General features: G+C 52.7%; 4 protein-coding genes across 6 annotated transcripts in view; 2 read left to right on the top strand and 2 right to left on the bottom strand.

Annotated features, from left to right (window-relative positions):
- Positions 1–7,178, bottom strand: part of SLC16A4 (solute carrier family 16 member 4) — a 14,913-nt gene extending 7,735 nt beyond the window's left edge. For both annotated transcript variants that reach the window (XR_003531315.1, XM_027665697.1), the window contains exons 1-8: positions 6,932–7,178; positions 6,350–6,453; positions 5,222–5,354; positions 4,392–4,535; positions 3,424–3,585; positions 2,367–2,906; positions 1,036–1,247; positions 59–152 (exon numbers count right to left, since the gene is read on the bottom strand). Coding sequence is in view for 1 of the 2 variants with exons in the window: in XM_027665697.1 (XP_027521498.1) it covers positions 59–152; positions 1,036–1,247; positions 2,367–2,906; positions 3,424–3,585; positions 4,392–4,535; positions 5,222–5,354; positions 6,350–6,453; positions 6,932–6,947 (1,405 nt within the window). In the remaining variant the exon portion in view is untranslated. The remainder of the gene's footprint in view (positions 1–58; positions 153–1,035; positions 1,248–2,366; positions 2,907–3,423; positions 3,586–4,391; positions 4,536–5,221; positions 5,355–6,349; positions 6,454–6,931) is intronic.
- Positions 7,179–8,843: 1,665 nt separating this feature from the next.
- LAMTOR5 (late endosomal/lysosomal adaptor, MAPK and MTOR activator 5) lies at positions 8,844–10,747 on the bottom strand. Its single transcript, XM_027665723.1, has 4 exons — positions 10,641–10,747; positions 10,422–10,483; positions 9,609–9,726; positions 8,844–9,169 (listed from the first exon to the last, which is right to left on the bottom strand). Exons 1-4 carry the CDS (start codon positions 10,673–10,675, stop codon positions 9,109–9,111), a joined length of 276 nt encoding a protein of 91 aa, XP_027521524.1. The 5' UTR covers positions 10,676–10,747; the 3' UTR covers positions 8,844–9,108.
- Positions 10,748–13,415: 2,668 nt separating this feature from the next.
- PROK1 (prokineticin 1) lies at positions 13,416–16,888 on the top strand. Its single transcript, XM_027665722.1, has 3 exons — positions 13,416–13,487; positions 15,413–15,538; positions 16,617–16,888. Exons 1-3 carry the CDS (start codon positions 13,416–13,418, stop codon positions 16,734–16,736), a joined length of 318 nt encoding a protein of 105 aa, XP_027521523.1. The 3' UTR covers positions 16,737–16,888.
- A 5,802-nt stretch (positions 16,889–22,690) lies between these two features.
- LOC113957869 (embryonic pepsinogen-like) lies at positions 22,691–26,151 on the top strand. 2 transcript variants are annotated; one of them, XM_027665713.1, is made up of 8 exons: positions 22,691–22,846; positions 23,107–23,224; positions 23,621–23,739; positions 23,828–24,027; positions 24,360–24,473; positions 24,930–25,074; positions 25,641–25,739; positions 25,933–26,151. In XM_027665713.1, the coding sequence occupies exons 1-8, from the start codon at positions 22,814–22,816 to the stop codon at positions 26,068–26,070; spliced, it is 966 nt and encodes a 321-aa protein (XP_027521514.1). In that variant the 5' UTR covers positions 22,691–22,813; the 3' UTR covers positions 26,071–26,151. The 2 variants fall into 2 exon arrangements, with proteins under 2 accessions (XP_027521514.1, XP_027521515.1); XM_027665714.1 differs by having other exon boundaries at positions 22,829–22,846; positions 23,107–23,228.
- Positions 26,152–26,834: the final 683 nt, after the last annotated feature.

Below are 26,834 nucleotides of genomic sequence, written 5' to 3'. Positions count from 1 at the left end.
ATTATATTATATTATATTATATTATATTATATTATATTATATTATATATAGTATTTACCTGCCAGAGGAGGTCCTCCAATGGCTGCTATCCCTGCAAAGAAGGCAGCAAACCCCAGGTAACTGTGGAGCTTTTCCACACCCACCAGATCCACCTGTTGGTAAACCAAAATGGATCATCAGTGATGGATTTCATGGGAATATGTAAACAGAAGAGATTTATTGATTTGTTTTAAAGCACAAGAGATTAATTGATGTTTTTCCTGGGGAGTTTCCTCTTCAGCTGCAGCTTTGGAAGGACTTTGCCCCCCATAGGTCTGATCCAGCCTGGAATCCCTTCGCCTCCTTAAGGCCAGGATGGAAATTGCTGGGATGTGAGATACTTTTCTGACTTCTGGACCATAAGACTTTGAGGAAGGTGTTTTAAACTGTAAATTCCTTCCTAGAAAGAAATGCCAAATTATAAGTATGCCTCCTCATCCTGATCGTGGAGTCCTGGGATGGTTTGGGTTGGAAGGGACCTTAAAGCTCATCCAATGCCCTGGGCAGGGGCACCTCCCACCATCTCAGGTTGCTCCAAGTTTATCCAGCTTGGCCATGGGCACTTCCAGAGATGAAGCAGCTACAGCTTCTCTGGGAATTCCAGCCCAGCCCCTCACCACTCTCCCAGGGAAGGATTCCTTCCCAATATCCCATCCATCCCTGCCCTCTGGCAGTGGGAAGCCATTCCCTGTGTCCTGTCCCTCCATCCCTTGTCTCAAGTCCCTCTCCAGCTCTCCTGGAGCCCCTTTAGGCACTGGAAGGGGCTCCAAGGTGTCCCTGGAGCCTTCTCTTCTCCAGGGGAACATTCCCAGCTCTCCCAGCCTGGCTCCAGAACAAAGGTTCTCCAGTCCTTGGAGCATCTCCGTGGCCTCTCTGGATTCACTCTGGCCAGATCCTTCCATGACTGATCCCTGTGTGTTCCAGATAATTCTGGGATTGGGAGCAGATCAGCACAACCCTCCGTGTTGGCGTTTGGCACCGAACCCCCCGACTCACCAGCACCGGGAGCACCAGAGCCATGAACCCTCCACAGCACACGGAGAAGGCCACGGTGTAGGTGAGGAGCAGCGGGAATGTCGTGGCCAGGGGCCCCAGGAGGTTCGTGACCCCGCTCAGGACCAGGTAAGTCACGTGGAAATGGTACTTCTTGGTCCAGTTCTGGTCGGCCACCCAGCCCGAGAGCAGCTGGCTCAGCATCTCCGTGATGCCTGAGGGAACAGGAGTCACCAGAGCCTCAGAAAACGCTTCATTTGGGAGATTTTTTCCTCTTTTTCCTCGTGTCACATCCCAGTTTCACCTGCTCTCTATGACCACAAAGGGCTGAAACGCCAAGAAGTTACAGGAAGGTGTTTTTAGGCTGTTGTAAAATTGATATTTGGGGTTTTTTTGCCTTTCCCCAGCTATTACCAAGTCGGTAAAAATTCAGTCAAGGGCTCTGCACTCAGCAGAAATCTCTGAAATGCCCTTCAGTAAAACCAGGGAAGATAAACTTGCTGTCTGATCCCTTTTCTGAGATGGAGAAAAAGCGGAATATCAAGAAATATGTGCAGGAGATTTTAATTTTTCTAAAGAAGCAAATTGCCCAGCATTTCTTTAAAGGCTCAGCAAACTTTTGATACTTGTTTTTTCACATTTCTTGATGCATTTTTATGAACCAAAGATCAGAGGAGAGCTCACTGTCAGCTCATGTCTTGCACCACTGTGTCCCTCCTACTCTTAATTCAAAATACCACATGAATTTCTGGGCTCTCCTAAATCCCTTGACAGCACATCACTGCTAAATATCCCACGGCTCTGTAGAAGGAAAATGTATTTTTGTACAATAAAATATTTGAATATGACTGAGATTGGAGCTGCTTTCTTATCCCAGTTTATAATCAGGCATGGGGTTGTTTTTTGGGGAGTTTAGGTTGGTTTTTTCACCACCCCTTGGAGGTGGATTTTTTCCACAATATTGAATTTCTCTCTCCTGGGTCAAACTGGAGCTCTTTGGGTTCTGAGTGATTTCTGTGGGTTGTGGGTTTAAGCAAAGCAGGGATGGTGGTGAGAAGGCTCCAGGAGGACAGAGAGCACCTTTTTACTGGAAAATTGGGTTTGTTGGGACCAGGGAGGATGGGGAATCATCCACCTTGGGTTGGGAGAACCACCCACCCTGTGAGAGCAACTTGTGCTGTACAGAAGGTGATTCTGAATATACAGAGGGATCAGGGCTGTGAGCTCAACCTCTGCCAGGAGGATTCCTTCTAGGACATATCTGGGACTGTTTCTTGGCAAAATTTGGGTTGGTTTTCTCTTCTAAAATGGGTTTAAAAGATTCCTTTGCCTACCAGCCACTGAGATGAGGTAGGAGCCATCCATGCTGCTCATTCCCAGGGTCCTGGCTCTTGCCACCAGGTGAAAGAAGGGCACGAAATAGGCCAAGTGGCTGAACAAAAAAGACCACGTGAAGATGAAGAAAACGGGATCCTTCAGTGGGGACAAGTCCAGGAGAGGCTGAGAAGTTTCTTTTTTGGTTGCTGAAAGGGGTTTGTTGCTTCTCTTGGCCCCGGTGGCCGTTTCTGGTGAGGATCTGTCTGGGATGGGTTTCTCCAGCTTTCCCAAAGCAGATGGATTTGTGGGATCAGAGACATCTTTGCCGCGGGACATCAGGAGTCTCTCTGTGGTGGGAAGCTCCTGTGCCTTGTGAGGGTGTAATTCCCTGTCAGTGGTTCCATCTAAACATCCATCAGGAGTTTCTGGGTCCTTCTGTGCCATTAATGACTCACAGTCTTGGTTTTTGGCAGAGGAGTGTCGGGTGTTGATGGGTCTCAGCAACAGGCTGGAAGGCACCAGGTTCAACATGATGCCTCCAAAAATCAGGAGAGTTCCTGAGGGAGGACAGGAGGTGTTTTATTCTTGGAGTGAGAAGGAGGTACAGTAGAAAATAAGCTTTTATAACAGGCCATGCACTGAACATGGAGAAAGTCTGCCATAAGGAGAAGGCATTTTACCCCCTCCTTATGGGGGAGGTAACAAAAGAGGAAGTTTTATTCCTGTTTTTCTGTCTAGAAGTCCTTTCTGCTCTGATGCACACAACAAATCCAGAGCTGCCTCTGGGATCTGGGAGCTTGTTTTGTTTACCCTCATTAGAAGTTGTGGTGGACCTTCAAGGTGGCATGAAACTGCAGTAAAAGTAGAGGTTTTGGGGTTTGATTTCTCAGGTCTCTGCTTTGACGCTGATTTTAATGCGTGATTAGGTGTTTAATCATTAAGATGTCCCCAAACCATCCTAAAAGAGGCAGAGCTGTTGAATTTTAATCTTTAAAAGGAGCCTCTTCCCATGCCCAGCTCTCCCCAAACGCCCTCTCGGCGCTGATAAATTTGGATAAGCAGGAGATCACTCACCTTGCCAGCCATAGGAGTCGAGGAGGAGCTGGGTGAACGGTGCCATGAGGAAGGTGAGCCCCATCCCAGAACGGGCCAGGGCGTTGGAAAAGCCCAACCGTGCCCGGCAGCGCTTGGCCGTCATCACTGCGGCCGCCTGGTACAGGCAGGAAAAGCCCAGCCCTGGGGGAAGGTCAAAAATAACACATCTGTGCCCAGACTGTATCATGAGCTCTTGGAATTTTAAGTCATGCCCTGCCAAGTCTCTGGGATGCAGCGTTCCTGGGGGGATTTCCCCTGAACGTGGGATTTCTGCTGTTGGAGTCAGTGGAGAACAAGGTTTTGTGTGTGGTGTTAAATATGTGGGGGGTTGGAGGCTGTGCCCTTTCAGGGAGAGGTTTTAAAAGGCCAGGATTTGTTGGAGCCAGAAAAAAATCAGAGTTATTTGGGTCTAGTGTGTTGAAACTCTGTTTTATTCTCCTGAGCATGGAGAATAGAAAGGAGCTGGGGATGCTTTGCCACTCGAGGTTTACAGAATCACAAAATAATTGAGTTGAAGGGACCCCCAGGGATCATCAGTCCAACTCCTGGCTCTGCACAGACACCCCAACAATCCCACCCTGTCCCTGAGAGCGTTGTCCAAACCCTCCCTGAGCTCTGGCAGCCTTGGGGCTGTGCCCATTCCCTGGGGAGCCTGGTCAGTGCCAACCACCCTCTGGGGGAAGAACCTTTCCCTGAGATCCAACCTGACCCTGCCCTGACACAGCTCCAGCCGCTCCCTTGGGTGCTGTCCCTGCTCACCCAGAGCAGAGATGGTTCTGCCCCCCTGAGGGAGCTGCAGACCCCCAGGAGCTCTGACCTGTCTCCTCTTCTCCAGCTGAACAATCCGTGTGCCCTCTGCTTCCCCTCCAGACCCTTCCCCAGGTGTGAGGTTAAAGGAGCCGATTCCTTCGTGGTGCACAGGGAAATGTGTGTCAGAGGCTGCTCACCCAGGAGGAGTCCCATGGAGACGCAGAGGAAGGGGACACTGGTGGCCTGGGTGCTGACCAGGCACCCCCCAGCCACCAGCCCGGCCCCGAGGAGGGAGGTGGGACGTTCCCCCAGCCCCTGGCACACGATGGATACGAGCGGGGCTGCAAGGGAGAGAGGGACAAAGCTCAGGCTGAAGGTGACAAAAGGGCCTCCCCACCCTCACAGCCAATTCCTTCCCCATAGCCCATCCATCCCTGCCCTCTGGCAGTGGGAAGCCACTCCCTGTGTCCTGTCCCTCCATCCCTTGTCTCAAGTCCCTCTCCAGCTGTCCTGGAGCCCCTTCAGGCCCTGGAAGGGGCTCCAAGGTCTCCTTGGAGCCTTCTCTTCTCCAGGAGAACCCCTCCAGCTCTCCCAGCCTGAGTCCAGAGCAGAGGGGCTCCAGAATCCTGGAATCCCAGGATCTTTTGGATCGGAAGGGATCTTGAAGCTCAACCCATTCCGCCCCCTGCCCTGGGCAGGGACACCTTCCACCATCCCAGGTTGCTCCAAGCCCCGTCCAGCCTGGCCTTGGACACTTCCAGGGATGGGGCAGCCACAGCTTCTCTGGGAATTCCATCCCAGCCCCTCACCACCTTCCCAGGGAAGGATTCCTTCCCAATATCCCATCTAAATTACACACAACCCCATCTTTAGACCACATTCCTGCTAAGTCACGTGTGGGCACCAGCCATGTCCAGCTTGGAGCAGTCTGGGAAGGGAATTGGATCTGCAGAACATCATCAGTGCTCTTAAAGCAAATGTGCCTGGGGTTGAAGCACTGTCCCAATCCTTGGGAATGCCAACTCACCTCCTAGGAAGCGCAGGGAGGACATGATGGAGCCAATCCAGCTGACCTGCTCAGAGGAGCCCCCCACCTCCTCTTGGAAAGCCACAAAGAAAATCCCAAAGGTCTTGAGCATCCCCATCACCAGGACGTTGACCTGAGTCAGGAGCAGACAGAGGTGAGGAGCCACAGGGGATCAGGAGGGAGGAAAAGCTTTTCCTTTTGCTTTTCTTGTGTGGATAATTTGTTCTGATGATAAACAAACTGGGACACTTGAGCTGGTGTTGGGGAATATCAGCAGGGTGAGCTCATGGTGGCCGTGCTGCAGTTTCATCTTAACAGACCCTCAAAAACCCCTCTGCAAACTGCCTTTTCTAAGGAAAAGAAACAAAATCACACTAGAACCCAACTATTCCAGGATATTTTTGCTCTATGAGTTACTTTTTAATACTAAAGCAACAATTAAATGGGTCTTGGCACTGCTGAAGATCCCCGGGAGTGGATGAGGGGGTGAGAGGAGCAGGATGGATGTTATCCAGGAAAGTTTCCCAGGCTTGTGCTGCCCTGGGAGCAAAGGACACACACTTTGTGTCCTTAATTTTAACTCCCTCTCACCTCCCTGGTAGCAGGGGGTTAATGATTGGCAGCAAGTTACTTGGGATGGGGTAGAACTGGGGAAAGCTTTCCCAGCTTGGGGGGTGGTGCCTTCATTACAGTTATACTTGATGACCTTAAAGATCTTTTCCAGCCTTAAGGATTCCTTGATTCATCACTGGTGGGAAGATTGTGTGGTGTTAAATCCTGTGGAGTGGAGAATTGGTGCCTTTGCGTGGAGAAGGGAGTCCCAAGTGTGTGTGTGTGTGCTGCTCTCAGTCAATCCCTGGCTCCATCCCACTGCCCAAGGTGGGATCCCACCCTTTCTGAAGGGACAGGATCCCCAGTGGGGTGTGTTTGAGTAGAGAACAGTCATTTTATCCTTGCAAGGTGCCTTTGGCCCTGGGCTGTGGGCTGGGGACCCTCATGTCCATCCCTGGGATGTTTGCAGCTGCCATTCCATAGGGAAGGATGAAGCCGGGTGGGATCAGCCTGCCCTGTCCTCTGAGTGAGATTTGAGGCTTTCCCTCTGCCTCAGAGGGGTTATTCTGTGCTTACCAGGAAGAAGTGAAGCACCACTGCCCAAGCCCACCCTCCATGTGCTGCTCCGGCCCCTGGGCTCTTCCCAGCTTCCTCGGGCTCTTCATGCTCCTTCCTTTCCCCTGAAATGGGAGTTTCAGGACACATTAACACCTTCCTGTGGTGCTATTTCAGTTCAAAAGCTGTTCCCCTGAAGGCAGGAGCTGCCTTGGAACCCCTTGGCTGCTGCCAGAGCAAACCCCACACTCTACCTTCAGTTTGGAAGGTGGGGGAAGATCCACCAGCTTTTGTTGACAAGGGATGTTAAATTATTCCTGTCTGGAAACTGTTTAATATCCTTTCTCTTTCCCACCAAATTACTGTGACGACTCAAGCTTTAAGGGCTTTGAAGTGAAGCACCTTTACAGCCTCAGCAGTTTGGTTTGTGCCCCCAGTCGGGGTCACATCTGTCTGATCCAGTTTTGAGCCCCCGGGAAGCTCTTCCAATCCCATTCTCTGCTCGTCTCCCTTCCATCCTCTCTGGCAGAGGCAGGATCCTGCCCGAGGGAGCAGCTGGACCCTGGAGCAGCTGGGGCTGATGATCCTGAAATCTTTCCTTACCTCCTTGCTGCCACATGCTGGAAAATCCTCCCCAGAACAGTCGATGATGAAGAGGAATTGTGTCTTCATTTGCTCCAGAGCCTAAATCCCCCCTTCCTGACTTGGCAGCCCAAAGTCTGCTCCTTCATTCACATCCCGAGAGGATGATGGTGTCTGTCCTTCCTGCGAGCCCCAAAGCAGAACGTGGAGCCTGGCAAGCGCTGGGGCTGAGTTACAGAGCCCGTCCTCCTCCCCCTCCTCCTCCTCCTCTCTGTCAGGCCACAAGGCCAGAGTCCCTCCCCTTCCCCAGCTGGGAGCAGGAAATCCAGGGCATTGGGAGCAGAAATCCTGTTGGGAAAGAGGAGGGGAAGCCTGCAAGGGTTGTAACTCCAGGGAAAGCTTTGAATTTGGCCGGATGAAGGAAGCAGAGGTGGCAGTGCTGAACTGGATCCAGGCCTGTCCCTGCCCGTCCTGCCCAGCCCTTGGTTTGGGAAACTGTCATTTAGGAGGGGATGGTCTGGAAAAGTTGGGTGTTTCCAGCGGGATGGAGCAGCTGGGATGGAGCAGCTGTGCTGCTGCAGCCCCGGGAGTCAGCGGGATTGGTGTTGGCTCCCTGCCCCTATTGTAAATGCGCCCCAGCTCCTGGATAAACATGGCCCTTGTGCTTCCTGCCCTGCTCTGGGCTGACCAGTCAGGCATTCCTGAGGTCAGAGAAAACTGGGATCACTGTGGGACCCTGATACTGATCTCTGCTCCCTCCCTTGGCAAAGTTCCATCTTTCCAGAGGAGCCCAAGAAATAAGGGAGTCTGTGAGCTTTCCCTGTAGGAAGACTTTTAATACTTGTTTTAGGCTTTATTTACATGGGATGGGGTTTGCAGGGAGGGTGGTTTAAGGGCCTGAAAGAGAGGGGGGCAGCAGGGGCTGGGAGCAGCGGCAGCATCTGCACTCAGAGCTCTTGGAATTCCAGGGGGAAATAGAATCACAGAATCAGCTGGGTTGGAAGGGACCTTCAAGATCATCAAGTCCAACCCTTGATCCAACCCTGCTGTGGTTCCCAGCCCATGGCACTGATGCCACATCCAGTCTCTTTTTAAAAACCTCCAGGGACGGAGAATCCACCCCCTCCCTGGGCAGCCCATTCCAATGGCTGAGCACCCTCTCTGGAAAGAAATTCTTCCTAAATCCAACCTAAACCTCCCCTGGCACAACTCGAGACTCCAGCTCCAGCTGCTCCACCTTGGTGGGATGTAGGTAGAGTAGGGAAGGACTCTTCAAGGCCACCACAGAGTTTGGGCATGCAGAGATCTCAGGGCTTTGCTGAGAGTTAACCCTGAGGACTGTGGGCTCAGCCGTGCAGAGCCTCCCCCTGCCTGTTCCACGGGGCACTGGCACTGTCGCTGTTGAACAGAGCAGCTCGTTGGAGTCCAGTCAGAGCAGCCTGAACGTCATTTTCTCTCTGACCCAGCCCAATTTTCACCTCATGCTCTGCTATGAAACTCCCCTTCCCCTCCTGCATGAGACCAGCTGCTCCTTTTCTCTCCCTGCCACACAGGAAGCACTGGAGTGTAGCAGCTTCCCAGGGCTTTTTCCAGGATTGTTTCCCTGCACTGTTTCAAATCTGGGGTCTGGGGTTGCGAGGATGTTGCCAACATCCATTTCCAGCTCACACAGGGCCAGCACATCCAGCTTTAATCCAAGGCACAGTGAGCAAGAAGTTCTCCCACAGAATGTTTAACTTAAGGAGGTGAAACGTTTCCCAGCAGAAATTCCTTGGGAAGTGTTTGTACCTTTCCTGCTGGAGGAGCCTCCATTAATTCCACTCTCTTCTCTAGAGAAATGCTAATGAAGGGAGTGGGAGAAGTTACCTCACTTGGCTTTGGGAACAAAGCACCAGGCCCAGCTCCCACAGTGGACCAAAGAGAAGCAAAGGGGTGTTTTTACAGGTCATTTATTGATTTCTCCAACCAACAACACACATACACCTAGTAGGATCTGACCTTGCACCAGCTGGGTGAGTGACCACGTGTCACCCTCAGCACCACAAGTGCTACAGTGGGAGTTGGAGACCTGGAGAGCTGCACAGGAGCTGTTCAGAAGAGAGGGAGAGCCTTCATCCCAGGATTGGGGTTCCAAACTGGAGCTGGAGTGCAGGGTTGTGCAGGGAGGAGGAGCTGGGAGTGCAGCTGGTTCCCAGTGATCAGGATGCCAACTTATGCACTGCTACAGTGATGGTGTCGTGCTTCTGGATCATGATGTTCCTGAAACAAGGAGAAAGTGCTGAGGAGGAGGAGCTGGTGGAGGTGGGAACTGGACCTGGGATCATTCAGCAGCTGCAGCAGCCCCAGCTCCAAGCCAGATCCTGCCTCCCTTCCCACTCTGTGAACTGGAGACACCCCTGCTGCCACCCTGACTCCCACAGCACCGCCTGAGTTATCCACAGGGATCCTGAGCGTGGAAAAGGAACAGAGCTGCAGTAACCACCCCCCTCCCAAAAGCTTTCCCACTGCTTTTACAGTTCCTGCCTCTTAAAATCCTGTTAATCCAGTGAATCCCTGTGCCTGTGGCAGTGCCTCCTCCACAGCTTCAGAGCTGGGGCTTCCTCCAGGAGCTGCTCCCGAGATCTGACTCCAGGAGGCTCCCAAGGCTGGGGAAAAGGAAAACGGGGGGAAAAGTGGCCCCGGCAGGCTGGGAACTTACCCGGTGTCCGACTCCAGGCACACCACGGGGGTGTCCGTGGGGTCCGAGCTGAGCTTGGCCGCCTGCTGGGCCAGCACGGAAATGATCCCGGCGTGTTCGTCAGAGAGGGTCCCTCGGCCTGGAGGGGGGACACGATGGAAAAAGCCCCGTGTGAAACCCATTTGCCTCCCCCAGGCCAAGGGGGGCTGATCCTGCCTCAGCCCATTTCCCTCCCTGTGGGCTGATGTGGCGTCTCCCCAGACTTGCTCTCAAACCACCAAAATGTCCTGAATTTCGGCGGCAGGAAGAGCCGGCTCTGGTTTCCTCCGCGGTGCAGGTGGGTGGTGGCCCCTGGGGACACCCAAAGGTGGGGCCAGGACAGCAGGGCAGGGCCTGGTGTCCCCAAAGTGGGGTTCATGCAGGACAAGGCCAGGTACCCCTGAACGGGGTGGAGGGTTCCAGTAGGGCCAGTCCTGGTGTCCCCCCCCGCGGAGTCCTTACAGGGGATGGGCAGGGTTTGGGGACCCCCAACCCGGGGCCTCGCACCCATAAGAGCCCTTAAGAGGCACAGGCAGGACCCAGGGGCTCCCAAGCCGGGGGCCCTCTCGGGGTAGGACCAGCTGCCCCCCACCCCCGGGAGCTCTTAAAGGGACTGGGCGGGTCTTGGTGCCCCCCAGACCGGGGTCCCCGTGGGACAGCACCCGGCGCCCCCACCCCAGGAGCCCTCAGATGGGATGGCAGGACCCGGGACCCCCACCCCCGCTGGCCCCCAGCCCCGCAAGCCCTCGGAGGGCCCGTGCCGGCCCCGGCCTCCGGCGGCGCTCGCTCACTCACAGCCCAGGTTGAGCCCCTGCGAGTCGGTGCACAGGACGCCCACCACGGCCGGGCTCTTCATGCTGGGGGAACACAGCGCGGTCAGGGCCGGGACCTCCCTCCCCGGGGCGTCAGGCCGGCCCAGCCCCGCTCCCCCATCCCCCCTCCGGCCCTGCTCGCGTCCCCCGTGTCACCCCCCGTGTCACCCCCCGCGTCCCGCCCGTGTCCCCCCGTCCCCACGTCTCCTCCAGGTGCTGCTCCAGGGTCCCCTCCATGGCCCCGCCGCCACTTCCGCCCCGCTCCGGGCAGCTGCGTCACCACGTGACCCCTCGGACGGCGGCTCCGCGCGCCCAAAAGGAGCCGTTCCGCGCTCAGCGTCAGCGGCGCCGCCGGGAGAAAATCCCGCCCGCGCCGTTCCCGGCAGATTCCCGGGATATTCCCGGGATCCCGCACAATCCCTCACAATCCCTCACGCCAGCACCGCGCCCTGATCTGGGGGGAGCTCGCAGCAAATCCGCACCCCCAAATCAGCCCTCCCTGGGTGCCTTTTCCCCTCAGAGCGTGTGACAGAGATGCAATTTTGGGTGGTTTTTTCCCCCTTCCTTTGTCGACCTTTTCCCGCCCGAACCTGGTTTAGTTGTGTCCCGCTCCCTTCCCGCAGCACCGCTCAGGGTTTGTGCAGCCAAATGAAATTCGAGCGGGGTTTTGATGGAGTCCCTGCAACTCTTCCCCGGCAAGAGCATCCTCTTGGTGCTGGACCACGGCGGGGGATGCAGGTTGGGATGCAGGTTGGGATGCAGGTTGGGAGGCAGATCAGGATGCAGGTTGGGATGCAGGTTGGGAGGCAGATCAGGATGCAGATTGGGTGCAGGGACATGGGACATGAGGATACAGCAGGGGCCCAAAATTTGCAGTAAGACAAGCCATGCTGGACCCTCATCATCTTCCCACTGGGCAGAGAGGTGATAAAAGTGATTCTCAGCCCAGATTTCCATCGAGAACCCCCTCAAAGTCCAGCCCGTGCCAGACCAATAAACACAGCGGCAGGAGAGCCAGGACCCCATCGCCTTCCCGAGGGGCAGAGAGGTGTTAAAAGTGATCCTCAGCCCGGTTTTCCGTTGAGGACCTCCCCAAAATTCATCCCTGCTGCCAGCAGAGGGTGAGAGGTGATTTATGGCGGAGCAGCCCAGAGCTCGGTGACATTAATGAGGCCCCGGCTGCCGCCGCCCCCGGCTGCTCCTGCCGATGGATTTGGGCTTGGCAGGTCAGGAAATTAAAATGTTATTGATGGGGGGAGTGAAGTGCAGCAGGATCGTTTATTTTTTATGTGATTTTTCCTCCTCCTTGGTCCAGCTGGGAGCTCCCGCAGGCAGCACAAAGAGCCCCCATTCCAACTGTCCAGGGGCTTCCCACTGCATCCCACCCCACTGGGATGGCTGGAATGGAGTTGCCTTTATTTGTTTGCTTTTTTTTTTTTCCTTTTCACACTTCTAGGAAGCAACGCTGGACAAAAATACAAATGGAGATGGGGGGGCTGCAACCTCTCTGTCCCATCAGCCCCTTTGCAAGGAAAGTTCCCCAAACCAGCAATTCCTGAGCCATTGTTGGCCTGTGGGATTTCTGGAAGGAGAGATTTTTGGGAAAGTGGGGATTAATTAATTCAAGCCCAGGTGGAGGAGACTTTAGTGATGCAGCAGAGCAGCTGCCACATCAAAGGCTGGCCTGGGGGCAGGGCAGTGTTGGGGTTGGTTTTAACTAATTAAACTGATGATTTAGCACCAGACTGAACCTCTAGAAAAAAAAAAGTTACCCAGAAAAGCCCCATCAAATCCATATTTCAAATCCCAACCCACCTTGGGCCATGTTTCCCACATGGGGCAGCTCCTGGTCCCTGATTTGCCCCTAGGGATGAGGTCTAGCCCCAAAATCGACCTCGGGGTGTTTGTTCCTCAGTGGGAAAAGCCAGAAGAGATGGGATTCATGATGCTGGTGAGGAGCTGTGATCCCACCGAGGTGGCTCCTGCAACCCAGGGCTGAGAAAATCCATCTTGCTCGGTCAGAATCACAAATCCAGTTTCTTTTTTTGGGGGAAAAAGGAATTTTATTCCCTGCCCTCATTGTGAAAAGGGTCTTAGGCATCATGTCTGCCCCAGCCAGCACTGGGAGCTTGGTCTGGGGAGTCTCAGACAAATCCAGGGTGCAGGATCCCAGGATGGCCATGGAAGGGTATTTAAATTTTTTAATTATTTTAATTCTTTTTATTGCTTATTTTATGGCCGAGGCTTCAGGAATTTCTTGCCCCCTGATGGACTGTGGTGCCTGGGGGTGTTTTATTTGAGTCCCCAAGCCCTGAGCACATTAGGATGTTGTCCTTTGCATCCTCACAGGAGGTAGAAATTAAAAAAATAAGCAAATAATTCCACCTTTTCCTGCCTTTTTAGCCATCCTCTTATTCCCCTGCACTCCCAGGAGAGGCACCAAATGCAATTTGAGGTAGATGGGTTGTACTTTGAGCCATAAATCAACATATTTGCACATTATATTCAGATTGAAATTATGAAAAATACATTATTCCCTTTCTGCCTTCTTTTATTCTCCCAAATAAACGCAGCCAAGTCTCTATTTCTGGGGGATATTTATCACATTATTGCACTTTGGGCTCTTCCAAGATGGGGGGGGGGGGAGCAGCAGAACTTAATTCTTAGGTTTTCTTTTAGCTAAATAACCCCAAATTTTTAATTAAATTCTCCCATACACCTGTCCAGGATACATATGGATTTAGGGATGTACTTAGAAAATCCAGCTGTGCTGATAAATCCCCCTGGGGGTGGAGGTGGAGAGAGGGCGCTTTTTTTCCCTTCTTGGTGATTTATTAATATTTCTTTGATGCCATTGGAGATTCAGGTCTTACCTGCTTCTTCTGGGATCGTCAGGGGAGGAAAAAAAGCCCTGGATGGTGGAGCTGGAGGGGTTATAAAGGGTGTGAAGTGTGAGGCTGCTCAGAATTCCAGCACCATGGGCCGAATCCTGCAGCTCCTCTGCCTCCTCCTGCTCCTCAGTTCCTGCCCCTGCGCCATCATCACTGGGGTAAGTCCTGCTCCCACCCCACCCAGGGCTTTATTTTGATTCATCTTCATTATGTTGGGGAATAACACAGGAATCAGGCCTTTGTGCTGGTTGGTTTGTGTTGTTGTTTTTCCCCCCCTCCATTTTTTCTCTCATTTTTCTGACCTGGGGGTGCTGTTCCCTCCACCAGCTTCTCCTCCCAGCCCCGTGTCAGCAGGGAAATGGGGGATTTTGGGAAGTTTTCCAGCAGGTAAAAATCAATATATCTTTATGGACATCTCCCAGAGCATGTTACCAATTGGAACAAGGGTTCAAACACTCCAAATTGTCCTTTTTCCTCCTAAATTTAGAGGAATTATTAAGAGGTGAGAGCTGTCAGGATGCCAAGGCCCAGTGGTTGCTCACCCTTTCCATGGACTCAGAGTGTCCCTGAGCAAGCACTGGATTAAGGGTGGTGCTAAAAGTGAATTTTAGGGACAGAATCCAGGTTTTTGTGGTACTTCCAGAGTCTGGATGCTGGTCTCAGCAAAGCCAGGCTTGGCTGAACCCCTCTTTTTCCTCTAGATTTTTCCTTGAAAAAGCCAAGCATTTCCATGCCACTGATTTCTCCACTGACTCCTCAAAAAGAGGGATAATGATGCTTTCCTGGCTTTTCCCAGCCAACAGGAATTTGGGAGTTGACCTCAACTGGCTCTTGGCTCCTCTATCCCTTCATAGCCAGACCTCTTTCTTTGCAGCTCATGGTGATTTTGATCTCTCCAACCTGGAGCTTCAGAGCCAGGTCAGGGGGATCCACCTGCATCCAGGGCCAAACAGACCCAGCAGCTCCTGGAATTATTCCAGGACTTATCCCAGGGCTTGAAATTATTCCAGGGCCACATATTTTTAATACCACAAGGAAAGAGTTTGGATGTGCAGCTCCCTGGATGCCTGCAGCCCCCACCAGCCCCCTGAGTTTGCAGCTGAGGGTTATTGAGATCTGATTTTTAACAGAATTTGGGGTTTTTAAGGAGCTTTGGAAGCTCAGGGAGAATCAGGTTCCCACCAAGAAAGGGAATACTCTGTAAAATCCCCTTTCTGCCCAACCATGAGAGGGCTGCACCCCAAAACTTTGCTTTTTGGTGGGGTTTTTTTGTGGTTTTGCCCCAGCTGCCATTGCCACATCTCCTCAACCACAATGGGCTTGTGCTGGGAACCCCTGGGAAAGAAATCCCCTGGGAGGGGAGGACCCCAGGGGGGGTGTTGGATGAATCCCATCAGTTCTCCTCGTGCTGCCAACCCACCATCAGGCAGATGGGTCAGAGAAGGTTTTGGGAATGCAATGAGCCTCTCCAGTGATGGCCACCACACCCTGAGGGGAAAAATGGGACCTGCTTGGGGCTCAGAATGTCCCCATCCACCTCCTCCTGGCACCGTGGACTTCCAGGTGTGGTGGAGAGCTGAGGCAGTGTTTCCATCTGTGCCTCAGTTTCCCCATCCCTGTCTTCCAAAGTTTTGTGTATTCCTTGGAGGGGAGAGGTTGAGTTGTTGGAATTACTCTGCTCCCACTAACAATAAAATTAAAGCTCTGGGAAATTGGGTTACTGAACAGTTTTCCAGGCTCAGCCGGGCGACATTCCCAGCGGGAGGATCTGGACAGTGGGTTTATCCCTTGATGCTGCTGCTCTCCCTTGGCACCAATGCTGCTTTAAGTCAGGCAGCTGAAAACTTTCCCTCTGTGCCTCCCACCACCGTGCCCATGAGGGATTTCCCCTTCATCCCACAAACCTCAGCACCCCGATCCCACCCACGCCCTGCCCCGAAACCTCCCCAGCTCAACCCAAACCGGCAGAACTGGGAACTGCCACCCCCTTTTGGTTAAATCCCCAACCCCAGCGTGGGCTGATTCCACCACTGACCCCCCAAAAAGAGGGATAACGGTGCTTTTCCATCCTCCTCCTCCCCAGGCCTGCGAGCGGGACCCTCAGTGTGGCCGCGGGACCTGCTGTGCCACGAGCCTGTGGCTGAGGGGGCTGCGGGTCTGCACCCCCCTGGGCCAGGAGGGGGACGAGTGTCACCCCTTCAGTCACAAGGTACAGGCTGGGAAGAGGGGACAAAGACCAGGAAGGGGCTCCAAGCTCCTCACATGGGGGGAAAGCTCCGTTAGACCGTGGGATGGAGAAGGGGTCGGTGTCGGGGAGGGGGGGTGGGAGAGTGGTTTTCCGGGGAGGAGGAGCTGGGAATGGAGCTGATTCCTGAGGCCCCGGGTGCCAGCACTGCTACAGTGATGTTCTCGTGCTTCTGGATCGTGATATTCCAAGGAAAAAGTGCTGAGGGAGGTGAGGAGGCAGCTGTGATGGGGGTGGGAACTGGACAAGGGAACCCAGTGCCAGACCTGTCCATCTCCATCTCTTCCTCCCAATTCCTTGAACTCTGGGATGCAGGTGGGGGACTGAGGGGGGAATTTGGGGTAAGGCTCTGGGTGGCATTGTGGGGTCTCAGAGCTGGGGACCTGTTTCAGCCTCTACATTATCTTGGGCAGTCTGCTGCATGTTCACAGCACCCTAAATCAGGGAATCATGGAGTGATTTGGGGTGGAATGGACCTTAAAGATCATCTTGTTCCACTCCACTCCACACCTTCCACTAGAGCAGGCTGCTCAGAGCTCCATCCAACCTGGGCTTGATCCCTCAGGAATGCTGTGGATCTTGACTGGGAGCTGGGGTTGAGCCACCAGCCCATTCCTTTGCAAGTAAAGCACAAACCACTCCAAATTGAGCCATGAATGCTCTGCTGAGCCAGAAGAAGCCAAGTTAAATCCTCAGAGCTTCCCCAGCTCCCTGATTTCTGTTGGATAAGAGCCCCCAGCACACTGGGATTAGCCCAAAGCTTGGTGCTGCTGCAGTCCCAGTTCCAGGAGGATTTAGCAGCAGCGTCCCAGCCTCAGGAAGAGCATCCCCCTCCCTGTGCTGTATTGATTTAATGCTCTGGGAGCAAGATTTAATGACTCTGCACCTTCTGCTTGCAAAGGAAGGTTCAGAGGGATCACAAACTAATTTCAGGCACATTCCCGTTAAACCTTTGAGAAAATCCACGGATTTTCTCAGTGCAATGGTGCCATTGATCATTCTTGGGGCCATGACACCTCGTTTCTCTCACTGTTCTCTGCAGGTCCCTTTCTTTGGGAAGCGCCAGCACCACACCTGCCCCTGCCTGCCCAATCTCCTGTGCTCCAGGTTCCTCGGCAGCCGCTTCCGCTGCTCCAGCCACTTCAAAACCATTGATTTTTAGGGGGATTCTCCCTAAAAACCCACCCATGAGCCCACAGCACCCATGTCTTGCCCTTTCCCGTGGCTGTCAGGTGCCCACAGAGCACCAGGCAGCCTCAAAGTGCTTTTCTGGGGTGGACGGTGTCTTTTTGAGCTGTTCTGTGGGGAAATCGAGGCCAAGCTGCTCCAACACGTGGCTCAACAAAGCTCTGTCCCAGCAAAACTCTGCCCCAGCAAAACTCTGTCCCAGCAAAACTCTGTCCCAGCAAAGCTCTGCCCCAGCCCAGAGCAGGATCCAGCTCCAGCATCCTCTGGATGTCCCTGGATTGAGGGACAGTGCCTGGCAAATGTCTGTGGCCTCACAAATCCCTTTTCCCCAAGCTGTTGGCTCCATGTCCTGGATGCTTCCAGGGAGTTCCCACCTCCCTGCTTTGTTTTATCCAGGAAAAGTCAAGGATGAGGAAATTTGAGGAGTGAAAGTAGATACCAAGCAACCAAGAGCTTCCTCCCATGTTTTTTAATCCTGGCACATGATAAATTTTGGGATGTGAAGCTGAGCAGCATCATCTCATGTTCCAGAGCATCTGCAGGTCTGGGGGAGACGTAGTTTAACCTATTTTATGTTTTTCAGTTGTGTACAAGGAAAAACAAAAATCAAATGGGCAGAAACTTCACTTTGTGGGGAGGTGGAGCATTTTGGTCAACACCCAAAAACTGCAGCTTGTGCCCAAACTGTCCCAAATCCAAAATCCTCTGCATCATCCTCAGAGCTGCTTTATCCCTGCAATTCCCACTGGATAAATCAGTTCTGTAATGATGATTCCCACCGTGACACTGCCCAACTGTGGCTTATCAGGATGATCTAATCTGACCCACAATTAAATCAAATCCACACCAAGTAGCTGTGGGGAATTAAGGAATGGCTTTTCCCGAAGTTCAGGCAGGAAGAGGCTGAAGCAGAGCTGGTTGGAGCCGTGTTGTGCCAGATGTGGGTCTGGGATGTAGGGAGATGTTTTCCAGCCTCAGCATCTCCCTGAGGTTCAGGCACTGCACGAGGTTTTGGGGGTTCTCTTTCTGTCAGGTGAATTTGAGAGGAGAATGGGACATTAAAGGTCATTAAAGTGCTAAAAGTGATTTTGGACACGTGTTTTCAGTTCTGCTCTGAAATATGTTGTGCAAAACTCGTGTGTCGCTTGAGTTTCTCTCCTGCTTCCAAGAGCAACCCCTGGGCACAATAAAGACAAATATTAAAGAATAACAGTCAGCATTTACAGCAAAAACCATCTCAAAATTATTGGGATCCTTTCAGGCAGAAGCAGGGCTTAAACACAAAACTTAATTTCGGGTTTGGGTTCTCCCTGTGCAGAAATGACCTTGGAGAACGTTTGGAGTTTGGTGCTGGGGCTTCACCCTGGTGAGGCCTGGGTTTGGTGGGGCTTGCTGGGATTTGATGGGGTTTTGGTGGGGTTTGCTGGGGGTTAGGTGGGGTTTGGTGGGGATTAGTGGGCATTTTTGTGGGGTTTTGGTGGGATTATCATGGAATTTGTTGGGGTTTGCTGGGGCTTGGTGGGTTTTAGTGGGGTTTTGAGGGGTTTGGATGGGTTTTGGTGCTATACCAACACCTATTTCTAATTCCCCAGCCCCCAAAGGACCCCAGTGTGGCTGTGGCAGGCACTGCGTTGGGATTTGGTGTTTGAGGCCAGGCAAAAGCTTCTCTACACTTGTTCTTCCCCCCAAAAATCATAAATTTGGTGAAAATAAACCACTGTGATGATCAGGTTGATTCTATTTTAGGGTGGGGTTTTTTGTTTTACAAATCAGAATTTTTGCTTTTCATTTACAAGAGAAAAGTCCTGCAGCATCTGCCCAGGTGGGTGAGTTTGTGGTACCATCACCTGGCACTGTGAACACCACAAAAAAAACCTCTAGAAATGGATCTCAGAGCAATATTGGGGGGAAAAGTCAAGAAAAACCCCATAATAATTCATAAAACTGTTAAAAATATATATAGTTTCATGGTTTGGGCTTGTTTCCTTAACCTGCTTTCTCTGTGAACTGCCTCTGGCCACCCACCAGCTTGAAAATGTGCAGAAGGGGCTCTGAGTTTGGCATTTTCGTTTAATTTCTAGACAAGTCCCAGTGGGAAATATTGCAAAGTTATTTCTCCCAGCAGAAACAAAACCAACAACAACAACAAGAAATAAAACAACTTAACAGCTCCTCACCATCCTCAGTTCCCATTCTGGGGGGACCTCCCAGACTCCAGGGCAGCACTGCCTGGTGGGAATTATCAAATTCCTGGTGGCTTTAAACCACAGGAGGTGACAGTTTTCTGGGAAGTCACTGGATTCTGGCATAAACAGAGGAACATTCTCATTGAAAGACCAGGCTCTGCTTGATTTAAATTGTAAATTGAGGGAGTCAGGGGTTGTCCATAATAAAGATTATGGATAAGGTCCCTTTCCTGCATCCCTGCAGGGTTTTCCCTGCAGTTAAGCAGAAAAATAAACACTTTTAAACTGCTTTCAAATTGCATTTAGGGGAGAAAAACTTAGAAAATATCCTTTTTATTTTCCCCTAGAGGTGCAAACTTTCACCCAGTGCAAAAGCAGCAAAGCTTCGTCCTCCTGTGGGGATAAGGAGGAAAGTCAACTCTACCTTGAAATCAGGAGCACCAGGGGCTGTTTGATTCCCAGGAGCTGCTTTTCCCCCATGGAATGGTGCCAAGGGCCCCTTTCATCCCCCAGCACGTGTGTTTGATGTTCTGGCTCCAAGGTGAAACGTGCCTGGCTGGACATGCCAGAGTGGAATGGGACAGGGAGAGGACACAGCTGGGATCTGACCAGGACAGGGTTTGGATCTGATCAGGACAGGGGTTGGATCTGACCAGGACAGGGTTTGGATCTGATCAGGACAGGGTTTGGATCTGACCAGGACAGGGTTTGGATCTGGTCAGGACAGGGTTTGGATCTGACCAGGACAGGGTTTGGATCTGGTCAGGACAGGGTTTAGATCTGACCAGAACAGTGTTTGGATCTGGTCAGGACATAGCTGGGACCTGATCAGGACATGGCAGAGGTATCAGAAATCTGCAACATCTTGGTGATGCTCCCAGGTCTGAATATTCTACACCTAAAATAATTGCATGGAGGGTTTCCAAACAGCAGGGGAATATTCTATTCCTATTCCTATTCCTATTCCTATTCCTATTCCTATTCCTATTCCTATTCCTATTCCTATTCCTATTCCTGTTCTATTCTGTTCTGTTCTATAATTCTTCTATTTCTATTGTTATTAATCAATTCTGTTCTATTCTAATTAAATTCTAATTCTCTATTCTTCTCTAATGGTATTTTAGTCTAGTCTATAATTCTCTTCTCATTCTCTTATTCTAATCTGTTCTAACTATCTTATGTTCTAATTCTCCTCTCTATTCTATGCTATTCTATTTTCTTCTAATTATTCCCTTCTCTAATGCTACTCCATTCTATAGTTCTTCTAATTCTATTATTCTACTCTGTTGTGTTCTATTTTATTAACATTCGATTCTCTGTCCTACTCTAATTACTCTTGGAAGTCAGGGGGTAAATTTGATCCAAGAGCAACCTTTGGAAACTGCTTGGCTGTGCCAGAATTAATACTGGACTTTGGGAGCTTTATATACACATTTTTTTTTTTTGGGGGGGGAGGCTTGGAGTGAGTCTCTGTTCTCCAGGTGGTTCCTAAAATTCATTCCCATGGTTTTCCTCTTTTAAATCCATCTTAAACTCCTGCCTGAGACCAAATTGGGATGAGCTTTGTTGCCTTTTTGGCGACCATAGCCCAGCCCCAGCCCCTTCCCACTCCTGCACAAACCACCTGGACAATTCCAGACGGTTCCCGTCCTGAAAAATCATTATAAATTCCCACTACATTCCACAAGGAGATCACGGGAACCCACTGACCCCCATAACATCCCAGTGGGGAGGGGATGGAGGGGCTCTGCCCACAGCACCCTTCCTAAAAAGTGGCAATTCCCGCAGGAAATTCAACAGGAAACTAAAAATAAAGATCCAAAAGCCAAAAAATAAAGATCCACAGACTTTTCCATGCTGCCCACAGAGAAATCTCCTGCAGCTGCCACCAGATTTGGGGGTCTGGAGCAGGTGGAGTTGCTCGGGATGTGCTGCTGAAACAAAAGCAGCCCCGGCGGATGCCGACCACATCCATACCCCACATCTCCCGTGTCCTTCCCCCCCGCATCCCTCCTGCTCCCTCGGCACGCCGGGAATGCCGGGCGGGTCCCTGGAGCCACGATCGCTGCGGTACCGGGAGCTCGGGGGAGCTTTGAGGCTGGTTAATGGTCCCGTGTCTCCGGGCAAACCCCGCTGAGAGGGCTCGGCGGCCGCAGGGTCACCTTGTCCTGTTTGCATCCAGCGGGACTAATTGGATTTTCCTGATAACAGTGGGCTCCGAGCAGGAAAAACGTGCATAACCCCCCCCCCCCGGCCCCCTCCCTGGGACTCAGACACGTCAGCACCCGGTGGGGCCCCTTCCCATCCCAGCCGGGGTCATTAACGGGGGATCCCACTGCTGTTTGCCGAGAAAAGTCAAAATCCTGCCTCTGGCTCTGGGGTCCAACAGCAGGATGTGGAGCTGCTGGGAGTGAGTCCAGAGAGGCCTTGGAGATGCTCTGAGGGCTGCAGAAGCTTTGCTTTGGAGACTGGGAGAGCTGGGGGGGTTCTCCTGGAGAAGGGAAGGCTCCAGAGAGACCTTGGAGCCCCTTCCAGGGCCTAAAGGGGCTCCAGGAGAGCTGGAGAGGGACTGGGGACAAGGGATGGAGGGACAGGACACAGGGAATGGCTTCCCACTGCCAGAGGGCAGGGTTAGATGGGATGTTGGGAAGGAATCCTTCCCTGGAAGGGTGGGGAGGCCCTGGAATGCATTTCTTAGAGGATGCCCCATCCCTGGAAGTGTCCAAGGCCAGGTTGGATGGGGCTTGGAGCAACCTGGGATAGTGGAAGGTGTCCCAGGAGAACCCAGCAGGGGTTCCACCTGCTGCCAATGTGCATCCAGCACATGAGCTTGAGGCTCTGCAGGAGAAAAGGGCTTTGTAGGGTCTCCCCAGTCCCACACAGAGCAAGGCAGCCCCTTTCATCCCTTCTCTTCACCATCCCCTCTCTGAGGTTGCTTGGAGCAACCTGGGTTAGTGGAAGGTGTCCCTGCCCACAGCAGGGATGGGACTGGATGGGATTTAAGGTCCCTTCCAACCCAAACCATTCCAGGATTCCATGGTTCTGTGCCCAAAACCGGGCAGTGCCTGGTTGGGATGCAGGATCTGGGGCCTAAAGAATGGAGGGTTTGGGGAGGGGATCCAGGGGGGAGCATGAGCACAATGGAATCTCCCCCCACCTGCCCTGGTGACGTGTTTGCCCCTGTTTGCCGAGTCCTTCGTTCCCTGCCTGTCACCTGCCTTGGCCAGGTGCCCAAAGGAGGGGAGGGGGCATCTCCCGTTGGGCCCATTGGCTCCTGGCACAGCTGCTGGGGTGAGCAGGGCCTTTATAAAGCCCCAGGAATTCTCCCTGGCTATCCTGGGACGATGCAGCTCCTCGTGCTCCTCTGCGCTGCCTCTGCCCTCGCCCAGGGGCTCACCAGGTGAGTCACCACAGCATCACCCCGGGGCCACCTGAGCCAGGTGAAGGGAGAAGATGAGTAATCCGAGCCTTTTCATGGCTTTGGGATGTAGAGGTGAGGTCTGAGGCTTGGGGAAGCTGCTCCAGGGGTGCAGAGAATGATGGGGTGCCTGGGGGAGGGCTGGTTTCTAGGATTGTTTTGGGGTTTTGGAGAAATCCTCCTGACTCAGAGTTTTTTGGGAGTTTCCTGTGTTCTTGGAACAGCAGGAGCATTGAAGGTGTTAAACCCTTCTTTTTCTTTGTTTGTTTGTTTGTTTTTTTCTTTTCATTCCTTCTTTCTTTTCCTGCTTGTTCCAGACTGCCCTTGGAAAGGGGGAAGAAGCTGAGAGAGATCCTCAGGGAGAAGGATTTGCTGTGCCAATTCTTCCAGGACCATCACTATGACATTGGCACCAAATTCCCACATGCTTTTCCCAATGGAACCAAAATGGCCATGGAGCCTCTGCTGAACACCCTGGACGTGAGTGGGGGCTCTCATCCCCAGGGGTGGTTTGTGGGATGTCCATCCCTTATCTGCATGGACCAAACCCAATTCTTTCACCCCGAATCTCACATTTTTCCCCTCTCCTTGCCCACACCTGTGGCCCTGGACAGAGAAATGTCCCCCCAGGAGCTCTGCTGGAAGCAGGGTGTCCCCATGGAAAAGGAGACCATGAAAATTGAAAGCCTGCAGAAGTTCCAGGTTTGGTTTCATGCCTTAAAATCCCCGCTGTCCCACAGGTGGAGTACTATGGGACCATCTCCATTGGCACCCCACCACAGGACTTCTCTGTGGTCTTTGACACCGGCTCCTCCAACCTCTGGGTTCCCTCTGTCTCCTGCACCAGCCTGGCTTGTCGTAAGTAAGAGCTTCCCACTGGAGCAGAACCGGGTCCAGCTGCACATCCTGGGCTTATAACTGAGCCTAAAAGTTGGGTGGCATTGCCAGGGAACTGGGATCACCCCCCCGGATCCATCCCATCTGTGCAGTGCTCTGGAGTGACGAGTGTTTGGGGTGTAGGACCTGCTCAGTGCTCGGCTCCACAGGGGGATAGAATTAGTGCTCACTGCCTCAGCTTCCCCACCTGTGATGGGAATTCCTGTGGATCCCTGGTTCTGCAGGAGGGGGAAGGACATGCACCAAATTCTCACAGCTAAACTGTTCCCGAAGGCAGGATAATGAACATCAGCTTCCCTCCCCCCTTAGGCTTGGCCTTGCTCAGAGGCTTCATTTTGTGTTTTCCTCCTTATCTAGAAACCCACCAGGTGTTTGACCCATCCAAGTCCTCAACCTACAAGAGCACAGGGCAGAGCCTGTCCATCCACTACGGCACTGGGGAGATGGAGGGAACTGTGGGCTCCGACACCGTCACCGTGAGTGTGTCCCCTGTGCCTTCTCCACCTACTGACACCAGGATCCCAGTGCCTGATCCAAACCTCATGGCACCCTCCCCATCCTTAGGTTGCATCCCTGGTGGACACCAACCAGTTCTTTGGCTTGAGCACCGCGGAGCCTGGCGAGTTCTTTGTCGATGTCAAATTCGACGGGATCCTGGGCTTGGGATTCCCAAACCTGGCAGCTGACGGGATCACGCCAGTCTTTGACAACATGGTGAATGAGAGCTTGGTGCAGGAGAACCTCTTCTCAGTCTACCTGTCCCAGTAAGCCACGTGGATCCCAGGGATGGGGAAGGTGGTGGATGCATCTCATGCACGTTGTTGCATTTTGTGGTGGCTCCAGCTCTGTTGTCACTGTTGCCGTCAGGTGTTATGTCTATATCATGACATACTGGGGGCCACCACACTCACTGGGGACCAGTTTCCAGGCACGTGATTCCCTTTTTTGAGTTCCAAAATCCTGCCCCTGCGGCGGTGCTGAGGGCAGTGGACGTGGCCATGCCATCACAGTCAGTGTCTCACTCCATGGGACACACGTTCCTGCACTGAAGCCACGTGGCAAAACTTCCTCTCTTCTTCTTTCCTGCATCACCCAGTGATACAACAGGGAGTGTGGTCATCTTTGGGGGCATTGATGAGTCCTATTTCACCGGCTCCATCAGCTGGATCTCTGTCTCTTACCAAGGGTACTGGCAGATCTCCATGGACAGGTAAGTCAGCTCTGCTGGTCTATGCTCACTTTGACATTGCTTCTAAAGAGACTTGGACTCACCACCATCAGAGCCTTTCCACTGCCATCTAACACCCCGTGGCTGAGGGATGAAGAAGTTAAGGGGCCAAAATCCATAGTACTTTGGTAGTTGCCACCCAAAATGAGGATGATTTGGGCCTGGGGAACAGCCCAGTTCCTACCCTGGGATTTTGGGGATGTCTCTGGTGATGAGTAGAGCAAAGTTATGGTCCCAAACCTCCTTTTTGGGGCTCAGTTGGGTTCAATGCTCATGTGTGCAACACTGGCTGTGTTCCCACTGGCACTGCAAACTCCAGGAGGGAAAAGGCTCCAGGGAAGAGCTTTGGGTTCCCCCAGCTTTAATGAAAGAAGTTAAAAACCATCACTAGGGTCCATCTAGTTGTTTAATGTCCCCATGGTTTGTCTCCCCTCCCAGCATCATCGTGAACAGCCAGGAGGTTGCCTGCAGTGGTGGCTGCCAGGCCATCATCGACACCGGCACATCCCTGGTGGCCGGGCCACCCTTGGGCATCAGCAACATCCAGAGGGCCCTTGGGGCCAGGCAGGACAGCAATGGAGAGGTGAGAGTCCTCCCTGCTCACCCTAGAGCCCACCTGGCACTGTGGAGCCAGTGCCAAATCTGACTCCATGCCCAGGGAAAGTGCTCATGGCAAACTTCGATACCTCCAGTAGAGCTCACTCTGAGACAGAGCCAGTCTCCAGTTTATTCCAGGAAATCACAGAATCAGAATATGCTGAGTGGGAAGAGACCCACAAGGATCATCCAGTCCAACCCCTGGCCCTGCTCAGGACACCCCAAAATCCCACCCTGTCCCTGAGAACATTGTCCAAACCCTCCTGGAGCTCTGGCAGCTTTGGGGCTGTGCCCACTGCCCTGGGGAGCCTGGGCAGTGCCCAACCACCCTCTGGGGGAGGAACCTTTGCCTGAGATCCAATCTAAACCCCCTGACACAACTCCAGCCATTCCTTCAGGTCCTGTCACTGGTCACAAGAGTGAAGCAATCTGTGCTGCCCCTCCACTGTCCCTCCTGAGGATATTGAAGACCCCAGCAAGATCTCTGCTCACTCCTTACCCTCTGAACACGTTGTTCCCCCCCTAAGAGCCCCTTCCCTCTTCTCCCTGCAGCACAGTGTGAACTGCAGCTCCATTCCTGCCATGCCTGACGTCATCTTTGTCATCGATGGTCTCCAGTACCCTGTGTCTGCCTGGACTTACACTGAGCAGGTGAAGTGGAACCAGCTGGTCCTGCTTGCAAGGACCTCTCAAGGTCCTTCTCCTCTCTCCAGTGGCTCTGGTCCCCTTGGCTTCTCCCATTCCCATGGGAGACAGCAGATGAATGGCCGTGAGCCTCCAGAGCTGTGCAAGGAAAGGCACCAGCTCACATCTCCCCCATTTGCCTTTTCTTGCTCCAATGCAGCACGACCCAGGATCCTGCACGAGCAGCTTCCAGACCACCTCTGGAGACCTTTGGATCTTGGGAGACGTCTTCCTCAGGGTGTACTACAGCATCTTTGACCGGGCCAACAACCGCGTGGGACTGGCCAAGGCTGTTTAGACCCACCCTGGTGATGTGGTTTCACCTCCTACCAGCCCACAGCCATGGGTCTGGGCACAAATAAAGTGCTGATGGTTCAGAGTCGATGGCTGCATGTTTATTTCTCGTGGAATGGTGAGAATCAGGAAGGAGCTCTTAAACACCTGCTGCTTTGTGGTGATTTAGGAGCATTTGGTCATCACAGGCCTACAGAGCTGCAAGGACTGAGGGGGGAAGTCAAGATTGGCTCTTTTATTGGGGCTTTATCAAGGGAGTGATTCTGGAAAACCCAGATTTCCACCTAGGGAGGGTGAACTCACCATCCCAGACACAGCCCATGTCAGAGCAGATCCCTGCAGACCCACAACCATGTCCCACCAGTAGCTTCCATGTCCCATGACCCAGTAACTCCCCATCTCTGGGCTCAGGGCTGGGGTCAGGCAGCCCCAAAACATCTCAGGGCAGTGAATCCCTTAGGAAAATGTGGCTTGACTGCAGTTTTCCCTTGGACAACCCAAGAGAGCAGGGCAGGAAAAGGCTCTCAGCCAGTGCCTCCCATTGAGAGGCTTTTACAGAAGCACAGAACCTACAGAGTTCCCATTTTCCTAAAGGAAACGACCTCCAGACATATTGAACCCTATTAAAAATGGAGGTTGCCTCTTTCCTTGGGAGCAGCTGTGCTGGAATTTCTCAGCAGGAAGCTGGGAGAGAAATCCAAGTCCCTGCTGCTTCTTCATTCCTGCTGTGCTGAGGAAAAAGGAACTATTTGCATTATTTATTGATCA

The sequence above is a fragment of the Corapipo altera genome, unplaced genomic scaffold, assembly GCF_003945725.1.
Source record: "Corapipo altera isolate COAL_440 unplaced genomic scaffold, ASM394572v1 202, whole genome shotgun sequence".
NCBI lineage: Eukaryota > Metazoa > Chordata > Aves > Passeriformes > Pipridae > Corapipo > Corapipo altera.
This window is presented reverse-complemented; position numbering and strand designations above follow the sequence as displayed.

Bases quoted from the DNA above. Each gene is read 5' to 3' on its own strand.
- LAMTOR5 (XM_027665723.1), bottom strand. From the start codon at position 10,675: ATGGAGGGGACCCTGGAGCAGCACCTGGAGGAGAC. The intron at 9,727-10,421 runs GTGAGTGAGCGA...TCCCCCCTCCAG, and splicing joins GCAGGGGCTCAACCTGGGCT to GCCGAGGGACCCTCTCTGAC. The intron at 9,170-9,608 runs GTAAGTTCCCAG...TCCTTGTTTCAG, and splicing joins TGCCTGGAGTCGGACACCGG to GAACATCATGATCCAGAAGC.
- PROK1 (XM_027665722.1), top strand. From the start codon at position 13,416: ATGGGCCGAATCCTGCAGCTCCTCTGCCTCCTCCTGCTCCTCAGTTCC. The intron at 13,488-15,412 runs GTAAGTCCTGCT...CCTCCTCCCCAG, and splicing joins CCTGCGCCATCATCACTGGG to GCCTGCGAGCGGGACCCTCA. The intron at 15,539-16,616 runs GTACAGGCTGGG...TGTTCTCTGCAG, and splicing joins GTCACCCCTTCAGTCACAAG to GTCCCTTTCTTTGGGAAGCG.
- LOC113957869 (XM_027665713.1), top strand. From the start codon at position 22,814: ATGGCCATGGAGCCTCTGCTGAACACCCTGGAC. The intron at 22,847-23,106 runs GTGAGTGGGGGC...GCTGTCCCACAG, and splicing joins CTCTGCTGAACACCCTGGAC to GTGGAGTACTATGGGACCAT. The intron at 23,225-23,620 runs GTAAGTAAGAGC...CTCCTTATCTAG, and splicing joins CTGCACCAGCCTGGCTTGTC to AAACCCACCAGGTGTTTGAC.